Raw genomic sequence first — 12,088 nt, forward strand, 5'->3', positions numbered from 1 at the left:
GGAATAAAATAAATAGGAACTATCTGAATAAATTAACTGTAGCCATCAAAGGTCCTATTTTCAAGTAGCTGTCTTTGGTTACAGAGATGTAAGGAAAGAACACTGTGTTCCAGGGAAATGGGCAGGGTTTTCAGAATATAGATTATTAGAACAAGAACCGTAGACTGACCTTTTTCTTTTAATTACTCGACTTTTACTTTTTTGTTTGTGAAATTTATCTGTGTATTACCTTGGGTAGTATATCCCACCCTCACTTCAAGTAAGAACAGAAAACAGAGGGTTCTTTTTAAAATAAATTCTACAATAAACTTTTATAGCAAGACCATCATATACAAATGAAAAAGTAAAAATAATCAAATGTGTTCTTTTAAATTAATAGGAGTTATTTTATTTTGTAATTACATAATGCTCCATTTTTTTTTTTTTTTTCCTAAATCACTTTCAGGTTTGACTTTACACATAAAAAACAATCAGGTGGTGCAGGCCAGTATGGAAAAGTAATAGGTGTCCTGGAGCCTCTGGACCCAGAGGACTACACTAAATTGGAGTTTTCAGATGAAACATTCGGATCAAATATTCCAAAGCCGTTTGTGCCTGCTGTAGAAAAGGTAAATTTTTAAAAAGTGTTTTTGCATTTTTACTTACTAAAAACAGTTTATCAGGTATTAAATCATACTTTATCTTCCATCATGTTGTCTATCACAGTTTGTTTTAGTTGCAGTCCTGTTTCTCTGATTGTTAAGCTTTCCATCTGATTTAGAATCTCTAATTCATTAAGTAGAAGAGCTGTAAATCCATGCTGTGACAATGATGGGAAATTATTATGTTTCTGAATCATAGTTACATTTTTCTTAATAAATTGAAGCTACTATATTGATTGTAATCAGCAATTTGTAGTAGTTCTTAGGGATTTATAAGAGTTTTATGTATACTACTGTAGCAGAATGATCATTCTTTAGATTCCCAACACCTGGGTGCTACTGTCTCATTTCTACTGCTGATTAATATGCTTTGTTAAATCAGTATTCAGAACAGTTTCTTCATTTGTAAACTGAGAGAAAATACTTAAACCTGCACCCCTCACAAAACTGAGGATCAGATAAGACTATGTGATATTTCCTTGGAGAAGTGCTTTGCATATATGAGGGGTTAGTGCTTTGTTCGCTTTCCAGTCATTTGCTTTATGACTGTTGTAGGCCAGGCACGATGGTTCACGCCTGTAATCCTAACATTTTGGGAGGCTGAGGCGGGCAGATCACTTGAGCCCAGGAGTTTGAGACCAGCCTGGGCAACATGCTGAAACCCTGTCTGTACAGAAAAATAAAAATAGAAAAAAAATTAGCCCGGGTAGTGGCACACACCTGTAGTCCCAGCTGCTCTGGAGGCTGAGATGGGAGGATTGCTTGAGCCCAGAAGATGGAGACTGTGGTGAGCTGTGCACCACTGCCCTCCAGCCTAGGTGACAGTTAAGACCCTGTCTCCAAAATGGAAAAAAAAAAAAAACAAAAAAAAAACAAACTGTTGTAAACCCTTAATTAATTCATATAGACTGTGGTTTTTGTTTTTAACGTTTTAACTTAGAAGATCTTATTAACAGGTTATAATTTTGGTTTCAGTGGTGGAGCATTTTTCATTAATGTATTCTATTTCAAGACAATATTTTGTCATTCACACACTTTAAATTCTTATATCCACTAATATTAATGTAGATGAAGGAGAATTTAGACATTTTACAGCATATATAACTTACAGTTTTGAAATGTCAAGAAATATTTTGTGCTATCTGTGCAGCCATGTTATTGTGTTGCCAAGAAAAACTAACTAAAGTGGTAGGAGCTCTACAAGTATTTGTTAAATGACTGAATTAATAAAAATTGCAAGCTCATCAAATGGTACTCTTTAAATATGTACAGTTTATTGTATATCAGTTATACTTCAACGAAGCTATTCCTTTTAAAATAATTAGATTTGAAAAAATGGTGAATTACTCTTTAATTCTAGTTCTTACTGACATTTTGTAACACCAGAGCTATAATGTAGTGATCTGCCAACAAGGCAAAGCAGTTAGAGGTATGCAGTAGGGGCTCAAGACACAGCTAGTGAATAAACACCAATTTTGGTGGGGATTTTCTTTTAAGGAGTTTCTTAGTTTTGCCTTTCCACTGTTTCCTCATTGTAAAATTAAGATCATGCTGTCTCTATGATGGGTTATGAGTAATTGAGTTGAGTAATTCTGAAGATGAGGTTATGAGAAAGTGATTGTTAGCACTCTAAGCATTGCTTTCAAACCAGCCTACGCCCTTAACTAATATGCTTTTCCAAGGAATTGTTCATCTAAATGCCATGATAATAACATTTAAATAGTAAAGTTGTACTATTTACAATAGCAAAGATACTGAATCAACCTAAATGCTCATCAATGATAGACTGGATAAAGAAAATGTGGTACATACACACCAATACTATGCAGCCATAAAAAAGAACAATATCATGTCCTTTGTGTGTGGGGGGGGCATGGATGGAGCTAGAGGCCGTTATCTTTAGCAAACTAACACAGAAATAAAAAACCAAATACCACATGTTCTCACTTATAAATGAGAGCTAAATCGTGAGAACATATGGACACATAGAGGGGAACAACACACACTGGGGCCTATTAGAGGGTGAAGGATGAGGAGAGGATCAGGAAAAAATAACTAATGGGTACCAGGCTTAATACCTGAGAGATGAAATAATCTATACAACACACCCCCACAACATAAGTTTACCTATGTAACAAAACTGTACATGTACCCCTGAACTTAAAAGTTAAAAAAAAATAGTAAAGTTGTTAAACAGTTTTAAAAAGTTCTTTTTGAGCGGTGAAATACAGCACACATAAAAACGTACACTTCTGAACAGAAATATTTTGGGGTTCTTGATAATGTATCTGCAAGTAAAATCCACTCACTCCAGAAGTTGTGTTCATTCATTAACAGGGGTTTTTAGATGCCTGTGAGAAGGGCCCTCTTTCTGGTCACAAGCTCTCTGGGCTCCGGTTTGTCCTGCAAGATGGAGCGCACCACATGGTTGATTCTAATGAAATCTCTTTCATCCGAGCAGGAGAAGGTGCTCTTAAACAAGGTATGCTGGGCCCGGGCACCTTAGCGTGTCTATTTTCCTGATAGATCATCATAGCCTCAGAAGGCAACACTGTTTTCAGTCATCTTCACCCAGAATGCTAGGCACCACAGGGAATATTGTAGGTAGTGGGCAAATCTTTATGGACTTGAGATCAAGGTAGATTATTCTCTTTCTTGCAAAACTAAAAGACTACTGTATTCTCCTACATTCTCTGGGGTTTCCTTTCATGTATTTGAATTCATAGATAATTTATCAGTTCTGTTTTTAATAGGGAGGACTGAAATGTTCAGAATTCTAAGAAATTTTTAAAAGGTATCTTAACTACAGTCTTGTTATTTCTAGTGACTTATTCAAATGTCAAGAAATCCATAAATTTGTAAGTAATCTCTTCATTATGACATTGTATGCTTTTAGGCATTTTGAGGATGGCAAAGTATTTTGAAAGAATTTGGTAAACCTTATTCACAATGCAGATTTCTTGCAAAACTGCTAAAATTGTCGACATTTCTCACAGAATAATATTTGTATTTAAATGCTGATGAACTAGAACCTTATGCAGTTGCAAACATATCTGATTCTTTGCTTTTAAGAGAAAAAAAGCTAGTGACAACGTAGCAGTTTCACATCAGGATTATTCAAGAAAGGAACTTCAAAGCCATTTCCTGAAGTCAGAAAATTCCATTCTCTTTGTCATCTTTTCCATGTCCTTTATGTGAAAATACATTAGTAATGTCCACTGGTGTCTTTACACAGTAGAATTATGATTCACAAAACATTTCAGAAATATCTTTATCAAAGAGGATTAAAATGGACAGTAGAAACTTTAATCCTAATATTTCCTAAACATTCTGTAGATCAGGATTTATTGATTCTGTATGAATTTGAGCTTTGTGGTGTTTTTGGTCACACTTTGCATCTGTGATCAGGTGTGGGGCAGTGGTTGGAGAGGGTTGCTGATTCTTTATTTTACTTATGTTTCAGTTTCTCAGTTATGAAAGGGAGATTTCCTTATGTCAGCTGTCTATTAAAAATGCAGTTGAAATTTATGACACAATCTTGTCACAGTCTGAAGATTGTGTAAATAGGAAACAGGTAAATAAAATGACAAAGAAAATGAGACTTTATTAGGCATCACTCACATTAAAATACTTGTCTTTTTACCTCTGTGTGTTTATCACTTTAGTATGTCTTAAACTGAAAAGTTAGTTATAATCACTTTATATACTTTTTAGAAGTACAGTTAAAACAAATTAGAAAGTACTGATTGTTCTATGCTGGTTCTTTACTGGAAATTGGTAGCTTTCCTGGAAATAGAGGTTACATAAAGCCAGATAATTGATATGGTTATCAATTAACAAGGAGCTTCATCCTTTTTAACTGCTCCTACATTTAAATATAAGTAAATACAGATCTATGTGGCCATATATATACATAGATAAATAAAGTGGCCACATACATTTTCCCACAGGATATATATAATATGTTATATATTATATATGCATATATATATTTATAGATGTATTTATATAAAATACATCTATAAATATATATATGCATATAATATATGTGTATTATATAATAGATAAGATACATAAAGTATAAAATATATGTAAACTATATATAAAGTATATATATAAATGTATAATATGTATAATATACTGTGGGAAAAAGATATATATATAAATATATTCTGTGGAAAAAATGTATATGGCCACTTTATATATAAAAATAAAATATGTATATATATAATATATCTTTTAGGACTTTGATGCAATGTGCCATCCAAAAGTGGCAGGGTGAGTTAGGTTTGGAGCTTTGTCTCATGGTCTAGGGTTAGAGGAAGGCATGTGTAAGGGTAAGATTCATTTGGAGCTAATATATATTTCCTGTGGAAAAAATGTATATGAATATTAACTAAACAGTTGAATATGTACCATTTAGTTTTTTATTATTTAGGTATAGTATATATATTATTAAGTATGATTAATTGCCTATTAGATATACAGGGGAAAAACACTAGATTATAATTGAATTGAGGTTTTTTTGGGTTTTTTTTGTTTGTTTTGAGACAGAGTCTGACTCTGCTACCCAGGCTGGAGCTGGAGTGCGGTGGTGCGATCTTGGCTTATTGCAACCTCCACCTCACGGTTTCAAGCAATTCTTATGCCTCAGCCTCCCAAGTAGCTGAGATTATAGGCATGCACCACCATGCCCAGCTAATTTTTGTATTTTTAGTAGAGACAGGGTTTCACCATGTTGGCCAGGGTGGTCTTGAATTCCTGACCTCAAGTAATCCGCCCACCTTGGCCTTCCAAAGTGCTGGGATTACTTTTCTATTTTTGAGACAGGGTCTTGCTCTGTCACCCAGGCTGGAGTGCAGTGTTAGGATCTTGACTTACTGCAACCTCGAACTTCTGGGCTCAAGTGATTCTCCATTTCAGCCTCCTGAGTAGCTGGGAGTACAGGGGCATGCCACCATGCCTGGCTAATTTTTTATTATTATTATTTTTTGTAGAGATGGGGTATTGCTTTGTTGCCCAGGCTGGTCTCAAACTCCTGGGCTCAAGTGATCCTCCTGCCTCAGCTTCCCAAAGTGTTGGGATTATAGGTGTGAGCCATCATGGCTGGTTGAGTAGTTTTATTTTTTACAAAATGTACTGTGCAAACAAGCAGGATGCTAGCGTGAGAAATAAGTTATGTTGCTGTTTCTTCATCTGATTTTTATTTCTCCATGATTGAAAGACAGAAATCTTCAAAACATCACACTGTATCCCCCAAATATATACAATTATTATTATTATTATTATTATTATTTGAGATGGAGTCTCACTCTGTTGCCCAGGCTGGAGTGCAGTTGTGCAATCTCAGCTCACTGCAACCTCCACCTCCTGGGTTCAAGTGATTCTCCTGCCTCAGCCTCCCAAGTAGCTGAGATAACAGGTGCGTACCACCACACCCAGCTAATTTTTGTATTTTTAGTAGAGACAGGGTCTTACCATGTTGGCCAAGCTGGTCTTGAACTCCTGACCTCAAATGATCCACCTGCCTCCACCTCCCAAAGTGCTGGGATTACAGGCGTGAGCCACCACTGCGCCTGGCCTATATAATTATTATTTGGCAATTAAAAATTAAAACTTTTTTAAAAACATTAGATTTGAAGTAAAAATAAAAATTAGCTTTTTCTATCCTGATTAAAAAAAAGACAAAAATATAAAAGTCAGGTGAAAGGAAGTTCTTGCCACACTCAGCAAGAAAATCAACTTTCTTTTTTTTACATACATGTCTGTTGAATGCCACATTTGAGTTTTACAGTGAAAATGTTGGTAAATGAGCTTAGTATAAGAATAGCTTATAACTGTAAGATATTATAGTTATTATAATAGTGTACTATTATTATATATCATCAAAATTGGAAGAACAATAATTCAAATTCTCCCATATTCTTGATTTAAAAAATGAACACTAGAATTCATTTGAGCCTAATTTTAAATGTTGTTCATGATACTGATCAGTGAGGTAACCTAAAACTGAAAGGTGAAATTGACTACAGATCTGCTGGAGGAAAAATTTCTTTTAGGACTTGGATGCAATGTGGCTATTGAAAAATGGCAGGCGAGTTATCTTTGGAATCTTATCTCATGGTATAGGATTAGAGGAAGGCATATGTAAGGGTAAGATTCATTTGGAATTAAATCAGGGAGTAGATTTAGAGAGTTACAAGGAAGAGAGCAGGGTAAGGGGATGTGAAACAGAACCAGAAAGGCTGTCCTCAATAATTGAGTGATGGACACCATATACTTGCCTCTTTCCTTCCCTTTACCCTTTCACAATCTGGATGTTTTACATTACTGTCCTATTGAGAACATTAGATAATGTGTAACTAAATCTAGCTATATCTGCTCACATCTCTCCTTCTGGGTGCTTTTTTTCATATTAATTACATTTCTTTAGAGAGCCAAGGAAGCTCTCCTGTTGTAAAGAAGTTATGCAAGGAATAGAACTGTTTCTACACTCTAAAATTGTTAGTTTGATTTAGATGTCCATGTAGGTTTCTGCAGGGCTTAGCCAGTGAAGCATAGGAGTCTGCAGTATCTCTTTGAGTTCAGTTATTTCTCTTTCAGAACAAAATTCACTCATTAGAATTAATTAGTCGAGGGCAGGTGTGAGCTAGGATATGATTTAAATTTAAAAATATTTCTAATTACATTCCTATTGTCATAATTATTGCACTTAAGCTATACTGTCTCTAGGAGAAGCACTGAATGACTATATAAGAAAAATTGTTAGTTTTGGTTTATTATAAACAAATTGATGCTTCTGGAAAACCTGTGATTATATTTAAACAAAATATTACCCTTGTCATCATTGCTGTGTTTTGCTGAGAGCCTTTATTTGGAGATAATTTAACAAACCTGAGGCTAAAGTATTTATCACTATCACAACTTCCAAATTAAGTGTAAGTGTTTGAAGTTTTATTATATTCTCGCCATATTGTTACATTTAAACATTAGCACTTTAACAGAAAGAAGTGTTTTGGTTTTGTATTAAATGGGATAAAAATAAATACAAACACACTGAGTTTTAGTGTTTAAATGGCCCAATTTAGTCCAGAATCCTTATTTTGTAGATGAAAAAATTTGAGACCTGGACAAATTGTATTTTTCCAGAAGGCATATAAGGCTTCTTTGAGGTAGAGCAAAAACTAGAAACTTGATCTTCTCATTCTCAATCAGGTGTTGAAATTGTTCAGACTAGAAAAGGAAAGGCAGATCGTAGGCGTGGCTTGATTCTTGTTTCTGAGTATAGGAAGGGTACCCTCCACGTCCCCTCCTGCCCTGTGACAAAAGTCATTTTCTTATAATTAAAAATAACTGTCTGTCAGGGACCACGAGAAAGCCTGGCCAACATGTCAAAAGCCTGTGTCTACTAAAAATACAAAAATTAGTGGTAGCAGACGCTTGTAATCCCAGCTACTTGGAGGCTGAGGCAGGAGAATTGCTTGAACCTGGGAGACGGAGGTTGCAGTGAGCTGAGATTGCCCCATTGCACTCTAGCTTGGGTGACAAAAAAAAAAAAAAAAGGAAGAATGGGTTTACCTTGGTCAAATTTGGAACAGTTATTATGTTTACCCCTGACGATTTTCAGAGAGAATAAATAACTCAGCTGGATAACTTAGATGGTAAAGGACCTGATCAGATGTTAAGACCCTTTTGTATTATTCTCTGCTATTTAATGAGTTTTAAGGATAAAAATATGATAATGGAAATACCAATATTAAAATTAAATGTTGGAATTTCCATTTAGAAGAGTGACTGTTATTACTACAGGAAAAATGAGTCTAGGTCAAATATTTTAACCTTGCCATTTGTGTTTGTACCTTTGGGAAAGCATCATCTTTCTCCCTTTTTTATATCTGGACAGAAGACTTGTAGTTTGTATGAAGACTAATGAACTTTTTTTTTTTTTTTTAACCCAGCCTTGGCAAATGCAACATTATGTATTCTTGAACCTATTATGGCTGTAGAAGTTGTAGCTCCAAATGAATTTCAGGGACAAGTAATTGCAGGAATTAACCGACGCCATGGGGTAATCACTGGGCAAGATGGAGTTGAGGACTATTTTACACTGTATGCAGATGTAAGTACTGTTGGTCATTGACAGTCCTGCTTTTATTAACCATAGAAGGAAATCCAGATTAGCTTTTGTTTTTGCAAATGGACACATTTCCTTGCTGAATTTGTGGTTTTACACATGTGGCATTTTCTGTAATTTGCTATTAGAGCAACTCTTAAGTGCAGAAGTTAAAAATAAGATTTATTTTATCTTGACCTTTTGTGAATGTGTCATTTTCTTAGATGTATATTATCTCTCTTTCTGGGATAAGCACAGACAGACAAATTAAAAAGAAAAGGAAAAATAAAATAAGATGTATATTATATCTCTCATTTTAGCTTTATTTGCATAGTTACTTTATTGTTCTCTTTGATTTATCCCTTTTAATTACCTTGCCTATACCTTTCTTGACTTAAATCTCAAGGGAGAAGGTGTTTATTACATTTCATAAGGCCTCCTGGAAAACACTACTCTCAGCATATCATTAAGGTGTCCAAAGGAAAGTCATATTCACATTTTCTCGGAAGAAACACTTCTGAGTGCTTGAGCTGGGGCTACAGAGCAGAGTGGGGATGAGGAGGGAAGGCTGTCAATGGTGTTCACTCCATGAAATGGAAAGATTTGGTTTCTGGTTGCGACTGTCAAATGAAATAATTTTCAAATAGGATTTCCACTTGGAATAAAACAAAAATGTTTCTCTTTGGCTTTTAATTATTTTAAACTAAGAGTAGTGAGTAGAAATCTTAATCTAAAGGAATTAAATGGCTAAAATGCATCTGTATTTTTCTCAAATATTTTCCAATAAGCAATGCTAAAATATCTACTGTGTTTGTTTTCAGGTCCCTCTAAATGATATGTTTGGTTATTCCACTGAACTTAGGTCATGCACGGAGGTAGGCAAGTTTAAACTTTACTGTCATACCCTTCAAAAGACCACCCTGCAGAATGATCATACAAAATCTTGACCTTGCATGACTTTTACTTGATAGTTTAAAAAAACAAAAACAAAAACCTCTCTTTTTTAAAAATCTCTAGGGAAAGGGAGAATACACAATGGAGTACTGCAGGTATCAGCCATGTTTACCATCCACACAAGAAGACATCATTAATAAGTATTTGGAAGCTACAGGTCAACTTCCTGTTAAAAAAGGAAAAGCCAAGAACTAACTTTGCTTACTGTGATTTGACTGACTTTAATTGAATCTGCGTGGTTTCGATACTTTGATGGATTCCAGTGGAATAAACTCAGGCTGCTGAAACAAGAAATTCTGAGCCCAGGAAGCGGGCTCTTCTTTCTTCAAAAGAAGCCCTTCTTGTTCATATTCAGGAGCTTCTGTTACATTCAAAGGTAATTCTATGTCTATCTCAACTCTATTGATTGGTTTTATAGTTTATTGAAAATCCTCAAATAAAATATAATTATTACTGAAATATGTTTAATATTTAAGGGGAGAAGAGACTAATTTCGGTTATACTTTTAAGCTTAGAATATATGTTCATTTCCAAATTTTGTATCATAAGAGTTTTCAACATAGAGAAAAGCTGAAAAAATGCAAAGAACCACATACTTTCCATCTACCTTCCTTTGTCAACAGGTTGTTTATCATATAATAATTTGTTTTGTCATATTTGTTTTCACTGTCTATTATCTGTTTAAGTCTCATAACTCTGTATTTTTAGTTTGCTGAAGACTTGAAAGTGAATCGCATACATCATGACACTTCTTGGAGTGTCGTTAATGGGTAGGCTTTTCTGTTGAAGAGTGGATTCTGTATGATCTTCATAGAGAGTGTTTTTCAGATTCTTCATTGGGATATTAAAATATTAGCCAAATTTCTCTCTGTTTTATATATGTCTGATTATTTCAGTTTGTGGTTTCTGCAAATTTGTAACTGCTTCTGTTTTAGGAGTATAAGTATTACTTCCTTGTGGTCTATTGTGAATTAAAAAGTAGACCCTTGCATATACTATTCTTGTTTGTGTTCATCTTAATGTTTTTGTACAGCTAAATCAAATGTAATTTATAGAGTTAGTTTCATCAACCTAATGAATGCTAGTTAAATTTGAATTCCTTGGAATTTATCGTATATTTTATTCGCTGAGATTGTGAAGGGACAAATGTTAATCTTTTGTTTCCAGAAAAAGTTGGGCTTTCCTAAGCAGTTCTATTACCCAGTTCAGAATTGCTTCATCCAAAAACATCTGATGGTGTAGATGGATCCTAGTCCTTTCCATTACCTGATGGTAGAAATAAAATAATTGATTTTAAATTCCTTTGCTTTTCTTGACTTATAGACGTGGCTTTATACTTTAAGGTTTCTTGGGAAAAAAGATCTTTAAAAAGTATTGAGCACATGTTTTCAAGGCATTTGCTAAATACTTTTTTTTTAAAAATTTTTATTTTTTTGTGGCAGGGTCTCACTCTATGCCCCAGGCTGGAATGCAGAGGGACTATCTCTGCTTACTGCAACCTCTGCTTCCTGGGTTCAAGCAGTTATCCCATCTCAGCTGCCCAAGTAGCTGGGACTACAGGTGTGCGCCACCACTCCCTGCTAATTTTTGCATTTTTTGAAGAGATGGGGTTTTGCCATATTGCCCAGGCTGGTCTCAAACTCCTGGGCTCAAGCTCTCTGCCTGCCCCAGCCTCCCAAAGTGCTGGGATTATGGGCGTGACCCACCATGCCTCGCTGCTAAATACTTTAAATGCATTGTATAATTTCATTCTCACAACCCTGAGAGTAAGTACTATTATTATGTCCATTTTGTAATAGAGGAAGCACAGATAAGGTAAATAACTTTAATGAGACCACAAAACCTAAGTTTTTAAATTGATACTTTAATTACAATTATTCACCAAGTGCATTTCCCCCATGAATGTCTGTTGCTACAGTAGCATCAGGTCTGAAAAAATGTGGTTGCTTTGGCATTGCATCAGCATCTTGTGCCATTCACAGTAACTTTGAATATTGTTCCTAATGAGGAAATACATTCTGTGTACTTCATGGAATTCAGCGTGATTCCTATGGCTATTGAGAATAGTCACAACTACTGGAACTAACCTGGATAAATAAGTAAAAAATTTACATATTTTTAATTTGTAAAACATCCTGGTTATAATGTTACAGTGTTAGAAAAGGTCCTAGATATTTAATCCAACACCAGCATTTCATAGGTGATGATTCAGGCCTAGCTGGTGGGAGTAATTAGAATAGGTTCACAAATGGACAGATGAGGACTAGAACCCACATCTCTTTCTAAATCATTAGTTATAATTGGCAAAGATCACATACTAACCAAAGTCTGTAGCATGGAAAAAAATTAATGAGAATATTCATAGGTGAGGGTTGTTCAT

The 12,088-nt window shown here is 34.8% G+C and overlaps 1 protein-coding gene across 2 annotated transcripts in view; it reads left to right on the forward strand.

Annotated features, from left to right (window-relative positions):
- GFM1 (G elongation factor mitochondrial 1) overlaps positions 1-12,088 on the forward strand; it is a 138,866-nt gene that overhangs the window by 37,226 nt on the left and 89,552 nt on the right. The window contains exons 14-18 of one of the 2 annotated variants that reach the window (XR_004032338.1): positions 446-608; positions 2,979-3,123; positions 8,600-8,760; positions 9,576-9,629; positions 9,772-10,084. Coding sequence is in view for 1 of the 2 variants with exons in the window: in XM_003256359.4 (XP_003256407.1) it covers positions 446-608; positions 2,979-3,123; positions 8,600-8,760; positions 9,576-9,629; positions 9,772-9,903 (655 nt within the window). In the remaining variant the exon portion in view is untranslated. Of the gene's footprint in view, positions 1-445; positions 609-2,978; positions 3,124-8,599; positions 8,761-9,575; positions 9,630-9,771; positions 11,007-12,088 lie in introns of those variants that run through there. The other variant, XM_003256359.4, reaches the window with a different exon arrangement.

Source organism: Nomascus leucogenys, chromosome 11 (genome assembly GCF_006542625.1).
Source record: "Nomascus leucogenys isolate Asia chromosome 11, Asia_NLE_v1, whole genome shotgun sequence".
Taxonomy (NCBI): Eukaryota; Metazoa; Chordata; class Mammalia; order Primates; family Hylobatidae; genus Nomascus; species Nomascus leucogenys.